The 24,833-nt window shown below is 36.6% G+C and overlaps 3 protein-coding genes across 3 annotated transcripts in view; 2 read left to right on the forward strand and 1 right to left on the reverse strand.

The window, feature by feature from the left end:
• The window catches only part of LOC127875193 (uncharacterized), a 28,931-nt gene extending 20,111 nt beyond the window's left edge, over positions 1–8,820 (reverse strand). The window contains exon 1 of the mRNA XM_052420050.1: positions 8,768–8,820. Coding sequence (XP_052276010.1) covers positions 8,768–8,816 — 49 coding nt within the window. The 5' untranslated portion in view covers positions 8,817–8,820. The remainder of the gene's footprint in view (positions 1–8,767) is intronic.
• Positions 8,821–9,020: 200 nt separating this feature from the next.
• The window catches only part of LOC127875202 (monocarboxylate transporter 12-like), a 41,529-nt gene continuing 25,716 nt past the window's right edge, over positions 9,021–24,833 (forward strand). The window contains exon 1 of the mRNA XM_052420061.1: positions 9,021–9,186. The gene's annotated coding sequence lies outside the window, so the exon portion shown is untranslated. The remainder of the gene's footprint in view (positions 9,187–24,833) is intronic.
• LOC127865224 (uncharacterized) lies at positions 12,124–13,959 on the forward strand. Its single transcript, XM_052405275.1, has 2 exons — positions 12,124–12,576; positions 12,607–13,959. Exons 1-2 carry the CDS (start codon positions 12,124–12,126, stop codon positions 13,957–13,959), a joined length of 1,806 nt encoding a protein of 601 aa, XP_052261235.1.

A 24,833-nucleotide genomic window follows, 5' to 3' on the forward strand; every position in this document is an offset into this window, starting at 1 on the left:
AAATCTGACAATGAACGACATAGTTATGGCTCGGACAAGCTCATTTATGGCCATTTTTGACCTTTGAACTCAAAGTGTGACCTTGACCTTGGAGATATCGACGTAATTATTTCGCGCGACACACCGTCCAATGATGGTGAACAAATGTGCCAAATGATTTTAAAATCTGACAATGAACGACATAGTTATGGCCCGGACAAGCTTATTCCGCCAGCCCGCCAGCCAGCCAGCCAGCCAGCCCGCCCGCATTCGCCAATCTAATAACCAGTTTTTTCCTTCGGAAAACCTGGTTAAAAATTATGGCCCAGACAAGCTCATATATGGGCAACTTCAAGTGTGACCTTGACCTTGGAGATATTGATATACTTCTTTCGCATGGCACACCATCCTAAGATAGTGAACAAATGTACCAAGTCATTCTAAAATCTAACGATAAATGACATAGTTATGGTCAGGACAAACTTTTGGTTTGAAACTCACTAAGTGACCCCGTGACCTAGTTTTTGACCAGGCATGACCCATATTCAAACTTGACCTAAACATCATCTAGATACAACTTCTGACCAAGTTTGGTGAAGATCAGATGTAATTTTCGGGACAGACCGACCGACAAAGTGACTCCTATATAGCCCACATTACCATTGATATTAATGGGGGTATAATTATTCAATATGTGTTTTTTTCTACAATGGAAGCGCTTTTTCGAAACCTTAATGCAGATTTCCAAACCTAAACGCGAACCCTAAGTTCAAGGTCAAAGGGGTCAAAATTTGTGTGCGTATGGAAAGGCGTTTTCCGTATACACATGCATACCAAATATGAAGGTTACATCTGAAGCGACATAGAAGAGCATTTTTTTGAAACCTAAATGCAAAGTGTGACGGACAGACAGACGGACAGAAATGCAATAACTATATACCCACCTTCGTGGGCATAAAAATAGTAAGTAAGAGTATGATAGATTAAAGGTTTGAGCCTCAACTGGCACAGCCATGTTGTTTTGTTGTTGTGTTTCTAGGTTCCTCCAATGACTTTGCAGAGTACCCAAGACTACAGGTCAACTAGGTAGATAAATGTCTGGCACACGCGAATGTCTAACATTATAAAAGCTTTCGCAAGGGTAAGACACAACAATGGTCACATGACCATGAAATTTAACAAGCTAAAAATATGGAATAACTTAAAAGACGTGGGTGTGCGGGCTGCAAGACACAAAGTTAAAATCTAGGACTTTATAAAAACAATTCATAAGACTAGATTCATGTAATATAAATGGATTAAAAACCAAGTTAGCTAATTCAAAATGGCAGGAATCTGAAGCAGCATGGTCGCATATCACAACCTAATATAACACGGAATTTGCCCTCAACCTTACAATATTTACCGTCACGTATTCTTTCACTATACTTTTTATACATTCAAACTAACCATCAAATATTCCTTCTCATCATTTTACATTGAAATCTTTTTTATTTAACTCGAATATTGTCATTTTGTCTCTTTTAAACACAGAACATTCCAGAAAAGTCAGGTTTGCTTTTTTGTGTAAATAAATAGTATTATTGTGTTCAACAGAAAAAGGTTCATGGCAAAAGGAAAATTTGATGTACTTGAAATCAAAGGAAAATTTGAATAACTTGAAATCAAAGGAAAATTTGAATAACTTGAAATCAAATTCGGATGGGATATTAAACACATGCAAACTGTTCTACCCAGCAATATTCTATAATAAATTTCTATTTAACTTACACATGATATGACATAAATTATTGAAAAAGATTTAGTTAATAAGTGCACTTGGCATTTTTAACCACAGGTGATTAGCGTGTGGCTATGATATTAATTAGTGAAAACATCATTTTGAATGATAAATAATCATATTATAACAAAAATCAACTTTTCTAAAACAAATTTCACAATCAAATATATAACAAGGTATTCAACTTGAATTCACCCAAAAACAAGCATTACTTCATCAATTTTGCAGCGATTTTTGTGATTTCGGTCTTATTCAACACATAAATGAATTTCCTTTCTAGAAATGTACGTGTCTTGCAATATTTTTACAAATCTGAGTCAACTTTTAAGAAATAACACGATACACAACTCGCGTGACCAACTTGATATCGATCAGACAGGATTTCAGACTGAAATCTTCACGGAGTAAAGGGCATTTTCCCTGCAAAGTTCACGAACCTCGATACCATAATTCAATACAAGATGGCCTGAAAGGCCCAAAGTCGCTCACCTGAGATAAAAAGAAATGACCTGTTCTTTGCAGCCCAAGATATCAATGGAACAAATGTTCTAATCAAGTTTCATGAAGAATGAACAACAAATGGCCCCATGGCGGAATTTTTTTTCAACAGACTGGAACCATTTTGAACTCGTCCAAGATATTATTGGGACAAATCTTCTGACAAAGTTTCATGAAGATGCAACAATAAATGTGGCCTCTACAGTGTTAACAAGTCAAATATTCATCATGCACAACCGAAGACAGACAATTGACAAAAGGTGATCTCAAAAGTTCACCATGAGCAAAAAATGTGACTTCAAGAGTGTTCACAAGCATTTTTTACTATATAAATATAAGATAAATGACCCCCCCCCCCCCCCGGCGGCCATGCTTTTTTACCGATCCAAACCATTTTTGAACTCAACTGTCATATCCAGAAAACACATGTTCTGACCAAATTTCATGAAGATTGGACCAAAAATGTGACTTCTAGAGTGTTCACATGTTTTCACTACATACATAATTTTATAGAGAAAACTGCCCCACCCCCTGGCGGCCATGTTTTTTCCCCAATCTGGACCATTTTCAAACTCGTCTGCGATATCAATGAAACCAATGTTTTGACCAAGTTTCATGATGATTGGGCAAAAATTGTGACTTCTAGAGTGTTCATAAGGTTTCTCTATAGCCATATTGGGAATACTGCCCCACCCCATGCGGCCATGTTTTTTAACGGACCGGAACCATTTTTTGAACTGAACCAACATACCATTTAGACAAACATTTTGACAAAGTAACATGAACATTGGGTATCAAATGTGACTTCTACAGTGTTCACAAGGTTTTTCTATTTTTTGACCTAGTGACCTAGTTTTTGACCCAGTTTCGAACTCAGTCGAGGTATCAATGGGACAAATGTTCTGACCAAGTTTCATGAAGATCAGACAAAAAAAGTGGCCTCTGGAGTGTTCACAAGGCAAATGTTGATGATGCACGACGCACGACTGACAAAAGGCGATCACAAAAGCTCACCATGAGCACGTTATGCTCAGGTGAGCTTAAAACGTATGAAAAAACATTTTTACCGTGCTTGCCGTTGCATTATGCATCAAAACTAACTGTCCAGCGCCGTTTGAAACCTTTGTTTACATACATTTCAACTAACTGACATTTTAAGCACACAAGTGATTTCATTGGTCCAATGCGAAGGTGTGTCTTTACAACAGGAGATTTCATTCATGAATACTGTCTGATTGCCTTCAAGTAGGTCAAGCGAATTGTGTATCGTTTTATTTCTTAAAATTTGACCCAGCATGTGTAGAAATATAACAAGATATATACATTTCCAGAAAGGAAATTCATTTCTGTGTTGAATAAGACCGGGTTTGTGAACATCCCTGCAAAATTGATGAAGTAATAGCTGTTCAAAGCAATGCAACCTGTTTTCGGGTGATTTGAGTTGAATACCTTGTTTAAATTAGTGAAAACCTCATTTTGAATGATAAATAATCATATAATAATTAAAAATCAACTTTTCTGAAAAAAATATTTTCACTATAGCCACAGGCTAATCACCTGCGCTGAACTCAAACCTGTGTTTTTAGCAACCATTACTGAAGGTTTGAATGATATATCAATTTGTCTATCAATATAACACAAAAGAATATTAAATGATCATTGGGGACCACTCTGAAAATCGATATTATGAATTTTACACAACACAATTTAACTTTTCGGGGAGAAATGGTACTTTTGCATCCAGGGGTCAAGCTTAGCTGACAATTTCAGGAGATGTCACTTCTGTACAGTTGCGTCAAAGGTCTTCATTTTACAGCAAATTAAAGAAGTATATCCGTTCAGCTTTCAATCAACTCTTTACTTGTCTTATACCCCTCATTAAACTGCGCCAATTATCATTAATCAGAAACAACTCTTATTTCACACTTTGGGGGACAACATTTACAAATTCAAACAAACACTCACTTAAAGGGACTGTCAACCACGAATGACGAAAAAAGAAAAGTTCTAAAATACCGTATCTTTTTACAATTATTAGTTTATATTGATTAAAATATTACGACTAGTATATTACATTACTTGAAAAAAGTTCATATCTTAAGTATATTCGGTGATAAAATGTGAAATCGAAAGTACATCGCGAAAATAGGTTACATAATGATATACACACTATAAATAACGCAAGAAGATTGATCATATTATATATAAAATATATTCAATTCACTACACATGCACAATTCGCATTCCTGGGTTTACCACGTGACGATGATGATCAATCTACTGGCGTTATTTATTGTAAACTGGTAGTTACCTGGTAGACATACCCAGTAAAATTTATTACCAAATACATGTATACTGAAAATATGAAAACTTAACAACTTTTTTTCAAGTAATGTAATATACCAGTCATGATATTTTAATCAATATTAACTAATAATTGTAAAAATATATGGTATTTTACAACTTTTATTTTCTTCGTTGTCGTGGTTGACAGTCCCTTTAAGTGTTCATTTTTGTTATTGATGTATTTAACTGAGTTTAAGTAAAATATTCAACACTTAACATGCTATTTATGTGATAACTGATAAGCTATTTCAATAATAGAGGCTGAAATGGGTGATGGAATTCAAAAGGCTGCATTTCATTTATAATAAGAGATGTCAAGTGTATAAAACCTACATTTTTCTTATTTGTAATTGACTGTAAATTATTCTGGTACTTTTTACTATTTTTTTCCTGTACAGGTGTATCAAATAAAACTTCAATTTTAACAAAACCAGTAATATTCATAATCTTCTTACTTCCTTGTCAATTTTAAGAAAATCAAGATTAAATCGAATTTATATTGTGCTACAATTTAAAAAAATAAAAATTAATTTAAAATCTCATTTTACAGCACAGATTCAAAATCTTACCTGTAAATGAGCCCTTTATTTATTGCCAGTACCTAAGGTTAACTCTTCCCATTTGATCATTCCTTTGTATTGTTTTAATGGGCCATTTAACTTTGCTGAAGTATAGTTATTGGTAGCCAGCACAAGGCACATACATGCCAGACGTCCCGATCTTGGCGGGACAGTCCCGCGTTTGGGCCCTTTGTCCCGGCGTCCCAATATGAGACGATTTGTCCCGACATTCGTTAAAAAACGATGTAAGGTCTATAGGTTCCCAATAAAATTCGCTATTCAAGCTCTGTTTCGCTAACACTTTATGTAATCCCTTTATTGCCCCCAATTAACAATCCGATTCTACTTCTCGTGTGTACCAGTGTTGTTTATGACACCTTATCAGCAATTTATCGGCTAATTATTGATTTTATCAGGCATTCACACCATGGTGGTCTTCAAGATAGTGGTGCTTATTGCTATCGATAGTTGTATTATAATGAAATAAATGTTGAAAATGTGTTTGTTTTTGTCTTTGTTTGAAATGGTTTACAAAACAATTGTTTTGTAAAATTAACTCTACGTCATTAATGAGTCATTTACATTCAATGTTTAGTTCCAAAATAGCCGGATAATCTGAATGTGCAATATACCAAAATCGCGACAAACAGTCCAATAAGTGATACCCATCCTGTCTAGTGTAATTGGGTGTAATTGTAATAAAAACAACGAGGTGCTATGCATGACAGTTTGACCCTACTCCAATTAAGTTGTTGGCAGTTAAAATGAACACAAAGACGGTTTGCTTCCACCAAACACCTACCTCGGAAATGTGTACGGCCGCGCATTCCGTGTCAAGCTGATGTAACTGTTCGGTAGATAGTTTACTGTAACCCGTACTTTCAGTGTACTGGATAACCTCCCCTGCGTTAATGTTTGCCATTGAAAGTTATATAATGAGTATTGTTGTTGTAATGTTCGAGATTTTGTACTCTAAAAAGATGAATATTATCTTCGTTGTTTGTTTTTGTCTTATTAAATAAAACTGTTATTGTTATGTTTTACATTTCATGCTTCATATCAGATGTTTTATGTCTTGAATAAAAGTATCAAGAGTTTTTGTTAGTACTATACTGACTACAGTAAAGGTGGAATGATAGATCGTTTTAGGTGTCCTGCTTTTTGGTCAAATGTCCTGACAATTTTTTATGGAATGTCCCGCTTTGGACCTAAAAAATTAATCAAGGCTTCACCTATGAACAATTTTAAGAACTCTAATAGCTCCCAATTGTGCATTTGAATGTTCAACTTTGCATGACCTGTAAATGGGGCAACTTCTTGCTGAGAATTCTCCTGTGTCCAATTCTTCACATCAAATTGATTTTAATGGTTAATGTGTGGCACAAACAAATAATTAAAAGGTGGAGAAGTTATGTGGCCTTCATGAAATTAATTAGCGACATAAATATTCCCTTGGCGAGCAAATCGCCCACTTGGCCGGCTAGTGAGACCCCTAAATTAAGTTGATTGTGACTGCCCAAAATACCCTACATGATGTAAAGAACATGCACAGTGAGTGACATCTGTTATTTTTTGGTAAATTTTTGTTGGTAATATAATTATTTAGAACAACCAACATTTTTATGTTTCTATTTGCATTGTTATGAGAATTAATCAATAGAAGCCTTACACCGTTGAAAATACCCCACAACAGGATAAGTATTGAGCAGACTGTCTCTGTATTTATAGTTCATTTCATTTGCACTAAAGTCTGTGTATCACACACTATCTATCAGATTTTCGCACAATCTATCAGATTTTCGCACAACCAGCCCCATATGTGTTGTCATTTTATTTAGCTAAGCATGATGGGTCATTAGACTGCTTTGAAGCCTATAAGTAGCATGAACCAACAAGGGAGGCAACTCGTGATGTCACAAATCGGCAGTAACCAAAAAGTGGTTCTTTATTATCTCGCTTAACATGGGTCTAAATTACGTTTTAAAGCTCTTTTCTGATTGGATTAAACAGTCTGAAATCATCCAATCAAGAAAGTAGAGACATTTATCTTGGATAACATTCAATGCCATGCTCTATGCAAGCTATTTAAAAAATAAAAATCGTAAACCAAAACGTTTGGAATATTTTTTTTCGCGGTTATAGACGGTGTTACATGCTGAAATCAATAAAATATTGCTTTGAAATCATTTATGTATTGGTATTGAACAAGAAAGTGGTCGAATATAAGTGGAAAACATAAGTATTGTGATTAAAACGTGTGTCTGCTACAATTTTACGAGTGGTTACGGAAATTACCGATCGTACAGATGTATTGACAAACAAAGGCCAAACGACCGAATAGCTTTCATATTTCAAGTTTATGAGCCTTGAAAGCATCACTTTTTCAAATAAGAAGCAAAATCATACATTTATCAACCAGTAATAGTCAATTACATCAAAATCTTTGGGTACATCCATTTTGTTTTTCAGAAACCACGACATGTATTATTTTCGGAAACCGACGATCGGTCATTTCCGGAACATCTCGGTAAATTTCAGCAGACAAGTTTTCGTCAAAAATTCTTATGTTTTCCGCAAATATTCTACCACTTTCTTGTTGTATACCAATACATAAATGATTTGAAAGTAATATACCATTGATTTTGGTCAGGAACACTATATATAACTTCTAGAAAAGACATCTCAAATTTAGCGCATAAACCATTGAAAAATCATACTTCAGTTTATCTTTCTTATGATTGTTTTATCAGTTACTTTAGCTTCAGCCACCCACTTATTTTTGAAATTATGACACACATATGTTTAAACTTGAGTTATTATATATTTTTAGTTATTTTTATTGAGAAAATTTTATCTTATAACATATTTTTGGTACAAAATTTTTAATTGTATACATATAGTTTGAAAAAAATACATAGGTAAAGATTAACCTAAACTTGCTACACATGTAAAATAAAATGCCAATAATTACAACAAAAATCACTTTTAAATAGTATGTTTTGTTTATTAGTCTTAAACAATATTAATGTTTTCATTTCAAAATTATAAAACACAATACATTAAATATTGTCCTATAAAAATGATGACATAACAGATTGTTAGGAAGATATGAACAGAACGTAAACAGTATGCTTATTGAAATTAAAAACAACTAAAACATCTTTTTGTATTAATTTTCTGATCAAAAGTGGTATTTCTAGTTAGTATAGGAGATATTTTATCAAGAAAAAGCATTAGAAATTGGATTGTTTTGAAGAAAAGTGTGCATTTCATCAAGTATTGCCATGGAACCAGTTTTTGGTTAGAAATTCAATAACATTATTTTAAAGTTCATTACCCCTTGTTGCTAAAAAAAATCAAAAAAAAAAGAATTTTCAAAGTAATCCATTAAAACAAAAAGAAAATGCTTTCTAATACCTTAAATATTATTCCTGCAGGCATTTGACATCAATTATTTATGTTTAAAAAATCATTGGTTCATGCTACTATAAGAATGTGGTGAACGACAGAAAACAAAGATCTAAATTTGCAGCATAAAAACGAGTCTGAATGCTTCTGCCTAAATAAAGAACTAGGCATCGCGGTACACATTGGTCAATAATACCTGTTGTGAACAGTTGTGTGGTTATGTCAATTTTATTAATGGTCGCCATATTGTTTACATTGGATATTCCACGAAAATCCTACACCGAATAATACCTCCATCGAAGTAAAATTGTAAACGTCGGTTTAAACTTAAAGATTACTTTAAATTGTAACATAGACCTACTGAATTTTCGTACGATGAATTCCTTTAAATTAATGTGCTTTATACGGTAAAAATCACAACCTGCAGGTTTAACTAATTTTCTCTTTCAACATGAAATTACTGTAGGGTTGTATCTATCGAAGACAGGAAGTAGTCTAGCAGATCTGTCAGTTATTATTCGTGGAAGTTAGATTTCAGACGAAATGTACAGTCTTTGAGTTGTACGAGAAAGAAGGAACAGCTCTTCTTAATACATACTGCATTTATTAAAATAGGTAAGTCAGAAAATACGTTAATTTAAAGACATTAATTTAAGTTCTTTAATGATTTTTATTTTATCGCACTATCGACGCATGCATAATTTGGGTATTTTCCATGTGACCTTGACCGTTGTTACTGATGCCAGCTGATTTCAGAGAATGGCGAATTACAATAGATAACACAGTGATAAATTAAACGATTTTATGTTGTGATAGTAAAGAAAAAATATTTCAAACATTTACAAAAATTTATGATCAATTATCTCTGTCAGTATTACAGTAATTAGGCCTACATAAAAAAACAAATTGCCACTAAATGTTGTCCGGCGATTGCGAAACGCCTGCAAATCGGGCCATCAAGCAGGAAAAATCGATAACGAGATTACCTGTGTACACACTCGACCGTGTGTATTGTCATACACGCGTCAATAACTTCTGCGACATTGTGGCCTAGAGCATTTTTCTCAATCAGTGTCCGACAGCAGTGATATATTTCGGAAAAAACGTCTTTAATCTCCCTGTGCTTTACCAATTATCGGTAACTGTTAGATCTTTGCTAATTTTTCGCCAATTATTATTTAATCGTCATTATTGAAAATCGCCGCTAATATTGTTGGCTGGTTTTGTTTTGCACGCCGTTTTTTCTGCAATTAGATTACGTTGAACATTGCTTGATGAAATAATTATTTAATCGCCATCAACTAATTATCCCCGTAATTACCGCTGTTTGTCGTCTGCTTTAACATAATGATTCCAATTTTTAACCAGGTAACCTGGTTTTCCCAATTCAAAGGGACCCGGCATATGCCATGGTCAGCTAATTTTAACGAAACGCGTGTTTGGAATTACACTAAGGTGGTGTATTTTAACTCACGCGCTGTGACGTTAATTGATGTAAACATGATCGGCATTGCGAAAGTGTTATTTTTGGAATAAATCATTTACAATTGATATTGGCCTCTGCCTACAATATTGCGGCCGATGGCAAACGCCGTATTAAGAGATAAAGTAGTCGAACGATATGCACATTTTAGATTATGCATATTAATATTTTATATTATGCATATTTCATGTGCAAAACGCGTACAATTTTTCGGATTACCGTTTTCGGATACTGTATTTTTTTCGTCCATTATGATTTATTTTCGAAGTTCATAACAGCAAAAATAGAATGACGAATACACATGCGGTGATACGGAAGGTGTGGTTTATAATATTTCGAGTATTCACCAAAAATTGCAATTGGAAAAACTATAAAAAATAGTATAATTAGTGCTCTGGGTGGGTTGGGGCCTCTGCCCTTAATTTTTATGTGTATGTAACTGTAGCTGAGATCTGGTTTGTTAAGTCACACCCACAACATTGATTGTATTCTTTATTGTAAAGCCATGATAATATTTTATAAGAAAATGACACACTGATATTATGCTTGTTTTTGAGTATATATATATATATATATATATATATATATATATATATATATATATATATATATATATATATATATATTAAATAACTTAAATCAATAGATATACATTTAATAAAACATAGATAAAATGAGATTCATGGTTTTTTCTTTCTTTTTGCCTTCAATACCGTTTTGCGGAAAAGTCCGCATATGTTTTGGCTATTATTTTTTTAAGAAAAAAAAATATGGCTATTATTTTCTGAAGGCCAGAGTGAGCACTGATTACTGGCAGTAAGCTAATTTTGCCTTTGTTTTCTAGTTACATGTAATTAAATGGCAAACAATACTAGTCCATATAAACATATCCTGGCATACATGCCAGATGTCCCGACCCTGATTTTGGGGTGTTTGTCCCTGTGTCCCATTGTGACACAATTGACCTGTCGCCAAATACGTGATTACTCCGCCCACTAAGTTGTGTTTTCATAAAACGCTTATACCATTACTCCGACAGTCTTTGATTGTCAGATCATGTGGCTGCAATAAACAAAATCTGATTGATTATTACCTGAGATTTATTGACAGCTGGCGAGTGATTAATTTGTCCCTATATTCGTAAAAGACATGCGTTCTCAGGGCCCTCAATCTATCAAATCTGCCGCCGAATATCGGCGGCAGTCCCCCACCAGAAAAGTATACTTTTTTCCCTTTAGGGGGGCAAAAGTCCCCCTAAAAAAACAAACATTGTTTTTTTTTATTATTTTTGTTATATTTTTTTATTGAAAGATGTGTCTCATGATTATTATATCTCAATTCTATTTCAATTTAATCTTTTCAAACATACTAAATTATGAAAAATGCAATGAATAGGTGACGTATGGTGGTGCGCGCGCATCTTCTCTTTTCTTCTCAGCTCTGAGAAAATTATTTATTTTCTCTCCTTTCTTAAATTAAAACTACTTTTCTTTCCTACATTGTAAATAATGGAAGGTTTGGTAAGCGATCTCCATCAAAGTCTTGCCAGTTAATTTAGAAACTCATACAGATAAATGAAGCAAAGACTTCTTGAACGACCCTCTTTATACAACCTTGTTTTGAAACTTGATTTGTTTACTTCCGGTTTTCTCCTGGCTATAAATTTTAATGGATTTAACGATGTTTGACCATCAAATTTCTTTCTCAGTCCTGACATCAGTGTTTATCATCACCAGGCTATTCCCTGTGTTGCCACATAACGATACGATGTCCAAATGGGGTATCCCACACTCAGTTACAGTTTACTGCCGTCCAAGATTAGGTTCCTTGTCGCTCTCGTCCCAATTTATAGTTACAATGAGAAATACAAGGAGCAAGGCCCAATTTGCCGAGATAAGCAGGTCCTTCTTTACTTATGCGTCCTCTTATTAGCAGAGTCTATAGAACCAAACCCTGGCCCTAGACAGATCAAGTTCTCCTGCACTGTATGCAATAAAGCATGCAAATGGACAACACCCTGCGTCTGCTGTGACTCATGCGAAGTGTGGTACCATCAAGAGTGCATGGGGATGCCGGACGCGGTCTTCAAGGCACTGCCCAACATAACATGGGAATGCGTACAGTGTGGCGTGCCAAACTTCTCAACAGGTATATTCGACACAACGTTGTTTGACTCCACCAATAGCTACTCTGTCCTTAGCAATATCACTGGTACAGATAGTGAAATCAGCTTCAGCCAACCAAATGCTACATCGTCACCCCATCGACGTCAGCAAAGTGCAAGGGAATGCCCCACTACCACCAGGGTTGACACTGGACTAAGGACTCTGGTCGTGAATTGCCAGTCCATCAAAAGCCCAGGCAAGAAGGCAATCCTACAGAATATGATAGAGGCTACACAGGCTGACATAGTCATCGGCACCGAATCATGGCTAGATGACTCCGTGAGATCAGCAGAGGTGTTCCCAGCCAACTTCAATGCCTACCGGAAAGATCGGAGCAGCGACACCCGGGGAGGAGGAGTATTCATTCTGGTTTCAGAAAGATAAAAGAGTGACGAACCAGAAGAGCTGAAGTCAGAAAACGCAAAGGCAGTTTGGACCAAGGTCCAAATACAAGGCGCACAGGACCTCTACATTGGCTCTTGCTACAAACCGCCTTCCTCCACTGACCCGGACTATCTGGAACAGCTCAACGCATGCCTCACTAAAATCCCGAGAAACGTCCACCTATGGCTGGGAGGGGATTTTAACCTACCCAACATAGACTGGGAGAATGAATGCCCGACACCTCAAGCCACTCATGCCACACAGTGCAGACAGCTCCTATCAATTATAAAGGACGCATCCCTTGACCAAGTAGTGCAGTCACCTACATGTATCACCAAGGACACTAGTAGCCTGCTTGACCTTTTCTTTACTAACAACAGTACTCTCATCAACAAATGTGAGACCATTCCTGGAATAGGTGACCATGAAGCCATCTTCGTGGATTCCAGCCTACAACCTAGGAAAGTGAAGAAACCGCCATGCAAGGTCTACCAATATAGGAAAGCAGACTACCAGTCTATGGGCGCTAAGCTGACAGCACAACACACTGAATTCCTGGAGAAGAACAAGGACATGTCAGTTAATGAAACATGGTCCACATTTGAACAGCTCTTCAAACAGCTGATGAACAAGCACATTCCATCCAAAATGCTGTCAGGGAATAAGGTGAATAAACCTTGGATAACCAAAGAAATCAAGGCCCACCAGAGAAGGAGGAATAAACTCTTCAACCGCCAAAAGGAAACAGGGCGACCGAAAGACAGACATCGCTACCAACAGGCCAAAGCCACCACCCAACGACTTGAGAGGCAGGCCTACTGGCACTACGTCAAAGACCTGATTGAAGTCGGGGACCCAGACCAAGCCCAGCAACCAAAACAGAAAAGGTTCTGGAACATTATCAAGTCTGTTAGGAAGGACAACTCCGGGGTGGCCCCCTTGAAAGAAAATGGCAGACTCCATAGTGACCCACAAGACAAGGCGAACATCCTGAACCAACAATACCAGTCAGTATTCACCCATGACACGGGGAGCGACACAAACCCTACGCCAGACGGGGAACCAGCACCAACCATGCCCAATATCATAATCACATCCCATGGAGTGCTGAAACTACTACAGAAGCTAAACCCCCAAAAGGCAACCGGCCCAGACATGCTTCCAGCAAGAATCCTCAAGGAACTGGCAATTAAATGTGCTCCGTACCTGGGCTACATATACCAGAAATGCCTAACAACAGGCTCAATTCCAGATATATGGAAGACAGCAACAGTTTCAGCCATATTCAAGAAGGGGGACAGGTATAAAGCGAGCAACTACCGCCCTGTGTCACTCGTATATGCTGCAAGATGTTAGAGCACATCATTGTCAGCAATGTCATGGGACACCTGGACAGTAACAACATCCTTACCGACTGCCAACATGGTTTCAGAAGGCGGCGGAGCTGCGAAACACAACTCCTAACCTTGTCAGATGAACTACTGAAGTCCTTAGACAAAGGTAAACAACACGACCTAGCCATCCTGGACTTCAGTAAGGCGTTCGACAAGGTCCCCCACAAGCGTCTGCTGACAAAACTGCACCACTACGGTATACGCGGCCAGACGCTGGAATGGATTAAAGCCTTCCTGACCGACAGAACGCAGCGAGTTGTTGTAGATGGTGCTTCCTCAGATCCTGCCCCAGTAGTCAGCGGAGTTCCTCAGGGGAGTATGCTTGGACCGATCCTCTTCCTGGTATTTATAAACGACGTCCCCCTTAGAGTTTCATCCAAGACAAGACTCTTTACGGACGACTGCGTGGTCTACAGACAAATAGACTCAGATAGCCACTGCGACCATCTGCAGGAAGACCTCCATCGGTTGTGGCAATGGGAGAAACTCTGGGGAATGTCATTCCACCCAGAGAAGTGCAGCATCCTGCGGGTCCACAGAAAACGATCCCCAATACTGCACAACTACACCCTCAAAGGCCATATACTTGCCAGTGAAAAGACGTCAAAGTACCTCGGAGTGGAACTGACGAAAGACATGTCCTGGAAGCCTCACATCCAGAACGTAACACGGAAAGGAAACAGCACGCTGGGATTCCTCCGCAGAAATCAAAGGATTGGCAACGAGAATGTAAAAAGTGCTGCCTACTTTTAACTCGTTCGTCCACACCTGGAATACTGCAGCACGGTCTGGAACCCATACCAGAAGGACCAGATTCATGATCTGGAGATGGTCCAGAGAAGGGCAGCCAGGTATGTGACGAACCGCTACCATAACACCAGCAGCGTCACATCCATGCTTGATCACCTGCAATGGGAAACCCTTGAGTCACGGAGGACAAAGGCCCAGCTGTCGATGATCTGTATACAAGATATCAAACAATCTCATAGACATCCCAGCAGCAAAATACCTCTCCCCAGGCTCAAGCAGAACCCGATCAAGCCATGACATCAAGTTCCTGCCTATCTCCACATCGACATCCTACTACAGGCATAGCTTTTTCCCTGGTATTATACTGACCTGGAACAGCCTACCAGCCGCTGTTGCAGAATCCCCTGACTTAGTATCCTTCAAGCAGGGACTAGCAAACTTAAGTTTCTAATCAAGTCGTCAGCGCCAGCTACAAAGTAAACCCCAATGACCCCTCATGGCTGTGCCGGTTGAGGTTCAATCCTCTCCGCGGCCACCATAGCCGGAGAGGCATGAGGTAGAGGGATGAAACGTAGCTGGGGACGCATCTGTACTGTCCTTCTGACTTTTAACTATCAAACTCTTCTCACTTTACTATTTTCCCATTCTTACTTTATCTCCTCACCACCCGTCGCATAATTGTCAAGTTTGACGGCAGCAACGTACGATGTAGATGTAGATGTAGAATATAGTGCAAACATGTACAAATGTAATAATGAGAGAGTAAGTAAAAAAATCCCACAAAAAGGGAAAAGCCACGAAAATTCCCCCTCCTAAGGGCTGCGGACCCCTTCCCCCAAAGTAGTGTGAGGGCGCTGGTTCTATAAGGTCAAAATAAAATTCGCTATTCAAGCTCTGTCTGGCTAAAAATACCATTGCTAATCCCTCTATTGCCTACTATTAACAAACCATATCTACTAGTCGTGTGATCCAGTGTTGTTTTAACACCTTTAACAGGTATTGTTAAAAATTACATCACCAGGTTAAGTCTTCAACAATCCTGTCAGTGAAATCAGGTTAGTGCTTAAGGGTCCTCATGGCTTTCTGGTTTGATTTTTTTTAGAAATATTCTATATGTGTCATTCTATGAACTTGAATAAAACTATTCACGCATAATGCATTACTTAAAAATACAACTCACTGTAGCCAACTACACTATGCAAATTTTTTAGTGTTGGCTCAATGTTATAAAAATATTGTAGTTATATAATATCCAATCGTAAGTGAAGTTGTTTATATTGATAAAATTGTAAAATGAGTGTGTTTTTTTTTAGCTCGGCTGTTTTCGGAGAAAACACGAGGTATTCATTGTCATAAACAGCTCGTCGTGTCGTTCCGTCGTCGTGTCGTCCGGTCGTGCTAAAACCCAAACATTTAGTCAAGGTTTTGAACATTGGCTCTAAAATCAAAGTGTTTCAACCTACAACTTTGAAACTTCATATGTAGCTGCACCTTGATGAGTTCTACATGCCACACCCATTTTTATGCCCCCGGTAGGGTGGCATATAGCAGTTGAACTGTCCGTCAGTCAGTATGTCAGTCTGTCCGTCCGTCCAAAAAAAAATTTAATGTTGGCCATAACTTTTGCAATATTGAAGATAGCAATTTGATATTTGGCATGCATGTGTATCTCATGAAGCTGCACATTTTGAGTGGTGGAAGTTTAAGGTCAAGGTCATACTTCAAGGTCAAAGGTTAAAAATAATAATAATATTTTGCAAGCAGCGCAGTAGGGGGCATTATGTTTCTGACAAACACATCTCTTGTTGGGTCAAAGGTCAAGGTCACTGTGACCTCTAAAAAAAACAAACTGTCAAGCTTTCATTTATTAGCTCATCTATTTTTTGAAAAAAAAAAAGAGCTATTGTCATCACCTTGGCGTCGGCGTCTGCGTCGGCGTCCGGTTAAGTTTTGCGTTTAGGACCACTTTTCTCAGAAAGTATTAATGCTATTGCATTCAAACTTGGTACACTTACTTACTATCATGAGGGGACTGGACAGGCAAAGTTTGATAACTCTGGCGTGCATTTTGACAGAATTATGTGTCCTTTTTATACTTAGAAAATTGAAAGTTTTGGTTAAGTTTTGTGTTTAGGTCCATTTTATTCCTTAAGTATCAAAGCTATTGCTTTCATACTTGCAACACTTACTAACTATCATAAGGGGACTGTGCAGGCAAAGTAATGTAATTCTGACTGTCATTTTGACAGAATTATGTGCCCTTTTTATACTTAGAAAATTGAAAATTTTGTTAAGTTTTGTGTTAAGGTCCACTTTATTCCTACAGTATCAAAGCTATTGCTTTCATACTTGCAACACTTATTAACTATCATAAGGGGACTGTGCAGGCAAAGTTATGTAACTCTGACTGGCATTTGGACGGAATATTGGGCCCTTTATACTTAGAAAATTGAAAATTTCGTAAGTTTTGTGTTTTGGTCCACTTTACCCCTAAACTATCATAGATATTGCTTTCATACTTGGAACACTCGCTAACTATCATAAGGGTACAGTAAAAGGACAAGTTGCATAACTCTGGTTGTCATTTTTACGGAATTATGGCCCTTTTTTGACTTTGTAACTTTGAATATATGGTTAAATTTTGTGTTTCGATCCACTTTACTTCTAAAGTATCAAGGCTATTGCTTTCAAACTTCAAATACTTTCATGCTATCATGAGGTTACTGTACCTGGCAAGTTGAATTTTACCTTGACCTTTGAATGACCTTGACTCTCAAGGTCAAATTATTAAATTGTGCTAAAAATGCCATAACTTCTTTATCTATTATTAGATTTGATTGATACTTTGACAAAACTACTCTTACCTGACATACCACAATAGACTCCACCCAAACCATCCCCTGTGCCCTCCCCCCGAATCCCCCCCCCCCAATTTTTTTTTTGCATTCTTTTTCCACATCAACATTTTTGGAATATAATGTAATAAATGTCCACGCCCCCACACTATACACCTCTCTTCACTCCACCCCTCCCTCCTTTTTGATTGAAAATGAGAGTCCCTTCACCTTTAGGTGCTCTTGTTAAAAAATGCACCCGCAGCCGAGCGTGGCACCCGTTATGCGGTGCTCTTGTTTATAACTGTTATTTTAAAATTAATACCATAATAATATTTACATTTTAAGACCCTAATACTTTTCTATAAAATGTTGAGGCAAATATTAATTCAGCTGCATTAGGAATAGAGATTTATGATATGCTAACACTAAATTGTCATGAGGGCATTAGTTTATACAGTGTTTAGTCCCCTCTCTCCACAGTGTTATCCTTTGACCATTGTGCCATCCATTTCATTCACTTGTTTTGATCATATTTTTGAATGTTGTTTTCATATAAGTATCTTAAAGGTAATACATGTATAAAACAATCTTGACAAACCTATCTACAAAAAAAATATCAAAAAGTTTATACAAATACAATTTACGTTAACTATTTCTATTTAAAGAATATAGATATGTTGTGAACTTCATTAAAATATTACTGGATTTTTATTACATGAATCCATGTCAATTCATCATTTTTCCTAACCAATTGAATTTGTGGAATGGTTCCAGTACCGGTAAAATTGGGAAAATTAGCGGCATTTTCATCCAATTTGGGAAATTGATTATTATGCTGAAAACTTTATAAGACGTTGCATATTAAAAGAGTGGTGAGTGATTTCTTTCAAAATCTTGTTTCTATGAACACCAAAAAAGTTTATTAAATTTAACATTCTTTTAACTGAGGATGAGCTTAAAAGTATCAACTGTTTTAATAGGGACTCTGAGTCTCGAGTTCTGCAGAATAACCTTCCTCTGACTTTTTTGGAAACCTTCATTTGGAATTTTTTTTTACAGCAATCGGGAAATTTGTAGTCGCTAAGACTCGACCGTTGATGAAACATTGCTATAATCAACATCAGACAACTATGCACTGGACTATTTTATACATAATCCCCAATTTTAAAGTCAGAATGCGCGAGTGAAAATAAGCACCGATAATTTGTTTGACTGTTTTTATTTTACACTGAGATATGTTACATACTATTTAACGAGTAGTATTAGAGTATGGCTCCACGGCACTGAAGAACAAATGTGAATCAGTTCTGCATGAATAATCCAGTGTCACTATCAATAGATATTTGATGTTGGGCAAGCTGGGTGATTGTTGTGTGAATGATTTGAGATTGTTTAGGCAAAACAAAAGTATTGGCAACACCAAATGTTTTGTTCTGTGAATTTGGATTTGTATGTGAATGTTTTTTTTTAATCTTTCAATTGGGAAAAAAGTGGCATCAGGAATGATCATAATAGAGGAAAAACGCTGTTGGTTTTGGGTGTTAATAGTTAAAAGCCTTTTAGGGAACTGTTAGATACATTTACATATATTAACGATGAGAATTAAGGATATACATGGAGATTCACTAACCCTTATGAACAGGGATGTCAAGACCTTTTCGTTATTACAATAATGATTGAATATTTTGTGAATGTTCGAATACAAATGAGCTGCAGAGCAGGCCATTTTATTACTGACATGATTGTATGGTTTTAAGTTTTGAAAAGATTATATATGTACATGGTAAAGGTTTGTGGAAATTCAATAACTTGTGCTATCTGATATTGAATGTTTTGTCAATAATTTATACCCTAGCACTCTAGAGGCCACATTTATGACTCGATCTTAATGAAATGTTTCAGAATGCTTATCTCGACAATATCAAGGCCAAGTTCAAATCTGAGCTACCGTAGTTGCATTCAAAAACAAGATCATCATGTCAAATCTTAGCAAAACCTTGTTTCCACTATAGAAAAGTTTTGCAGACTGATATACATGTAAAGTAAGGTAGTAATCCATAGCAAGAGTGTGACATCAATTGTACTTGAAAAGTCTGTTGTTGGGAAGTCCTTTTTTGAGGCAGATTTTATTTGGTTTAAGCAGTAGCAAGATTGTTGAAGGCATCACTCAATAAAACTATCTGAAAAATGCAAGCTCTGTGGCTGAGGGGTGGGTGTTAAAAAAATGGGATTGGAATTGGGTGAATATTTTGACCTGCAGATTGGGCAAAAAAACTTTAAGTTTATTTTAAATATTGTAAATAATTATGTTATGATATAAATGTAATCAGTTCAACTCTTAAAGGGGCCTTTTCACAGATTCTGGCATATTTTAAAGTTTGTCATTAAATGCTTTACATTAATAAATGTAAACATTGGAGCTCCAGTAAAAAATCAAGAATTTAAAAAAGGAAAGAAAAGTAGCCGGTACCAGGGCTCGAACCAGTGACCTCCGGAGTCCTGGAGTTAGTCTGAAGTAAAAACGCATTAGCCCTCTCGGCTATTCCGCCGGGTATACATAGTGTATACAGAGCTTTCATCGATCTTGACCCCAAGGTCAAGGTTGTTTATTTCCGCTACTAGGTCATTCACGAAGACAGAGAAGAGCGTCGGCGATAAGTTGTCTCCCTGTTTCACGCCCTTGTCACACTGGAACCACTCTGTTAAACGACCATTAACCCGCACGCACGATACTGTTTGGCTATATATACTTTTTATAGAGTTATAGAGTTTTCCGTCAACTCCGTTTAGCAAAAGCATAATATAATGGCATCCCATGGAGAGCCGTATCTATAGATTATTTATGTGAATCCAGTTGATTGTTACTATACGCCGATGATATAGTCCTTATCGCCAACTCGGAGGCCCATCTTCAGATTATGCTTAACCAAATGCATGACTGGTGTAAACGATGGAGGGTACTCATCAATACAGAAAAATCTAAAGTCGTGCATTTTAGAAAGGGGCGCTCACAACGAACAGATACTGAATTCAAAATTGGATTAAATGTGCTGGAAATTGTAGACAAATATAAGTATCTGGGTGTAGTTATGCACGAAAAGCGTGATTATAGTTTTCATTGTGAAATGCTCGCAAAAAGTGCCGGGAGAGCTCTCGGGTCTATTATAAATAAAATCCATAATATGAAACAAGCTGGCTTTAAAACCTATGAAAAACTATACAATTCGTGTGTGATACCTATATCGGATTACTGTGCATCCATTTGGGGATTTAAACACTTACAATCAGCAGAAAATGTTCACCACCGGGCAATACGGTACTTTTTAGGTGTACATAGATTTACGCCTATATTAGCGTTACTAGGTGAAATTGGGTGGTTACCGAGCATTTACCGTAGATGGCTTGCAATGATTAGGTTTTGGAATAGACTTGTAAAACTTGACGAATATAGATTAACCAAACGAGCATTTGAAAGGGATTACAGTTCATCAAATAACAATAACTGGTGTAGTGAATTTAAAACGGTAATGTCTAGTCTTAACCTTACGGATTATTATAACCGTAAACGCCCCATTCCAATGGATTTAGCTAAAGAAAGCATGACTCAGTTTTATTCAATAATTTGGTCTAGAGACTATGAACGTGTTTCAAAGTTAAGAACATATAGAACCTTCAAAACTGAATTTGTTTGTGAAGAATATCTGACACTGAACTTAAAAAGAAATGAACGCGCCTTATTTGCGCAATTCAGAACCGGAATTCTACCACTTAGGGTCGAAACCGGAAGGTATGTGGGTGAAGCCCCCGAGCAAAGACGGTGTAAGCTGTGTCACAGTGGACTGGTCGAAGATGAAACTCATTTTCTTGTTGAATGTGCTCTTTATGAAAACACAAGATCAGTTATATTTGGGAACATTTTGAACTCTGAAGAATATGCTACCTGTCAATCAAATAAAGATAAATTAGTTCTCTTGGTTAAATGTCATCCAAGAAAGTGTGCGAAATTTGTTGTAAATGCTTTTTATATCAGAAGCAGTATTTTATATAAGTAACAATATCTGTTGTATGATGTTGTGTCAGTTAAAACTTTAAAATAATATAATTATGTAAATGGGCTTCTAAGTATCAACTACGAATTACACATTTTTCAGGCATATGTCTTCTTACTTATGATAAAATTGTACATATCATATTATCATTGAACTCTTGCTATGTTCTTATACATATATTATATAGAAGATGCTAACTTATTCATTGAACTAAGTATGTTGCTCAAATATTTCATTGTCTATTTGTATAATAATGATCACGTTATATTTTACACTGTTGTTAAGGTGACTTATAGGCCTATTAGGCCGGGTGTTCTTGTATGCATTGTATATATGTCTGTTAATCTCCTGTACGTAAACACATGTCACTATAATAAAAGATTATCTTATCTTATCTTATCTTATCTTATGCTTATTGTTGCCAACTGTTGAATACATCATTTAGCTTGTTACCAAGCTATTGAATTATTGATGGTAGTAAAATACACATAAATAGATGCTTTAACAGTAATTCTATACTTTTAACCGGTTACTGCTATCACATTTTAGGCATGTCATCAATGTAGCCTAGAATCAAATTTTTTAAGGATTACGTTTTTTTTTTGGTAAAATGATGTTTAGGTTTTCCAGCTGCTTTATTTCATGCCATTGTTTTTCAGGTATTATTGAATATTAAAACATCACAGACACACAGAGTTAAGAACTATGATTGAAAAGCAAAAATATCCATTGTTATATATTTCAGTACCAATACACAAGTGCAAAAATTAGTTACAATGCACATAATATACATGTAGTTCTGAATATACTGTCAGGTCATGTATAAGAAGAAAAGTAATATTTATTTCTTTTAATATCTATATGATAAATGATTTTTCAAAATGTGTTCAAGATAAACAATTACAGATTGAAAATTATTTCTGAACCCAATACTTTGTTTACATGTATATTTATTTGATAAAACATGTCAATCAACATTAATATATAACCTTGAATGTATTGACTATTAATGCTTATCAACTTTTTATACGCCCGTATAAAATACGGGACGTATTATGTGAAACCCCTTGGCGGGCGGGCGGGCGGCGGGCGGGCGGCGGGCGGCGGGCGGAAGGCATCACTTTGTCCGGACTCTAATTCAAGTTGTATTCATCCGATCTTCACCAAACTTGGTCAGCAGTTGCATCTAGTTGATATCTAGGCCAAGTTCGAATATGGGTCATGCCGGGTCAAAAACTAGGTCATAGGGTCAATAAGTGCATTTTCAATAGGGGCCACTTTGTCCGGACTCTATTTCAAATTGTATTCATCCGATCTTCACCAAACTTGGTCAGCAGTTGCATCTAGTTCTTATCTAGTTAAAAGCGCACTTTAACCCACATAAAGCGCACATTTGACGCAGTTCCTATTTGTTTTTTGATTTGGTAAAAACTCACTTGGTAAGAAAAAGCGCACATAAAACGCAGTGCCAATACTACGACGTTAAACACACGCTAAACGTACATTAAACGTATGTTTTGCACACTTTTTCCACAAGGGTGTGTGTAGATGATATGTAGGTCAAGTTCAAATATGGGTCATGGTAAAGTTATCAAGTTGTCAAAAGCCTTAAAATGGGCGTATCTTGTGACAGTTTGGCACTCTTGTTTGCTATCAAGAGGCCACATTTTTTGCAGATTCTTGATGAAATTTTGGCAGCATGTTTATCTTAACAATATCAAGGCCAAATTTTAATCTGTCAAGTTTGTATGTTCAAATTAAAAACAAGATGTTCAAGTCAAGTCTAAGAAATACCCTTTTACCACTCTTGATTACATATTTATGACTCAATCTTAATGATGAACTTGGTCAGGAAGCTAGTCTTTGTGTTCAGGATATTTATGGATGTTAACTAACCGACCTTTAATTTCACATTAAAACTTCACACACTTCTTCATGATCATCATGCAATGTCAGGGCCCTCGATCTGCATGTTTTAACGCCGAATGTGGGTGGCTTCACCCATCAAAAAAGTATACTTTTCCCCATATTTTTTGGACCCCCCCCATAATTGACATTCACTTTATAAATCATCATTACAAATTACAATATAGTCTAATTTGATTGTCAAATATACTAAATTATGAACACAATCAATTCATATATGCAAACATGTACAAATGTAATAATGATTATGTAAATAAATCCCCGATAAAAGGGAAGAGGCGCGAAAATTCCACCTAATGAGGTATGTAGGTAGCTAACCCTGATGTGTGTACTTTTTGTAATCAGTTAAACGTTTGTATCCAACAACTCCTACATGTACCTCTTACTGACCTGCAGATCTAGCATAGGATTGACCAGTGCTTCCATTAGTGGACGTACGGGCGTAAATAATGCCCGAAAACGGCAGTCGTACGTCCATTATGCAAATGATGGAAGTCCCTTGGACGTCTGATAATCCGCATGTACGCTATTTTTTTATACACAACACGTACAAATGTCAACAGTAAATCGGTTTATTCAGACTGTTAACTCCGCCTAAGAGCTACTGTTTTCAATGAATTTCTCAGCATGTGGCCAATATTGATTTTTTCCAGCTGTCAATCAAAGTCTTCTTGGTAAGCCCATCAGCCAATCGGCGCTCAGGCAGTCAAATACACGCAGACCCCAAGTGAAGCTGTATACAATAATATTAGCTACCTCTGTGTTACAAAGTTTTTATTCAGCAATCAAATATTTTAGCCCACGCTTTCCCTGAGGAAGAATGACGTTTGCACATGAAGTTTTATTTTCGCATGATTTTCACCTGTACACGAAATACTTGTTTATTTGTTGCTAGAATTTTCGTAACTTTCCGTGAATAATAAAATCTGGAAATGAATCCGGATAACACGTTTGATTATACGCAGTCTGCAAAATTAACCCATCGCCTGATTGCTAATGGGATGAAATATTGGCTCTGGTGATAGAAAAATTGTCTATTGATCGCCTGATTTGCGCCGAAAAAAAAATCTGAAAATACAGTTTGGAAATAAACCAACAAATAATCAATTCACGAAAATTCGTTCGCGTGCGCGATCATTTGAGATTGAATTTAATAGTCTAAATCGGGACTTCAAAATTTATGTCTGGGACGTCCAAAATTTTTGGCTTGGAAGTCAGGACTTCCAACTTTTAAAAGCTAACGGAAGCGCTGAATTGACAATTGGGTCATGGTC

This window comes from Dreissena polymorpha, chromosome 1 (genome assembly GCF_020536995.1).
Source record: "Dreissena polymorpha isolate Duluth1 chromosome 1, UMN_Dpol_1.0, whole genome shotgun sequence".
Lineage (NCBI taxonomy): Eukaryota > Metazoa > Mollusca > Bivalvia > Myida > Dreissenidae > Dreissena > Dreissena polymorpha.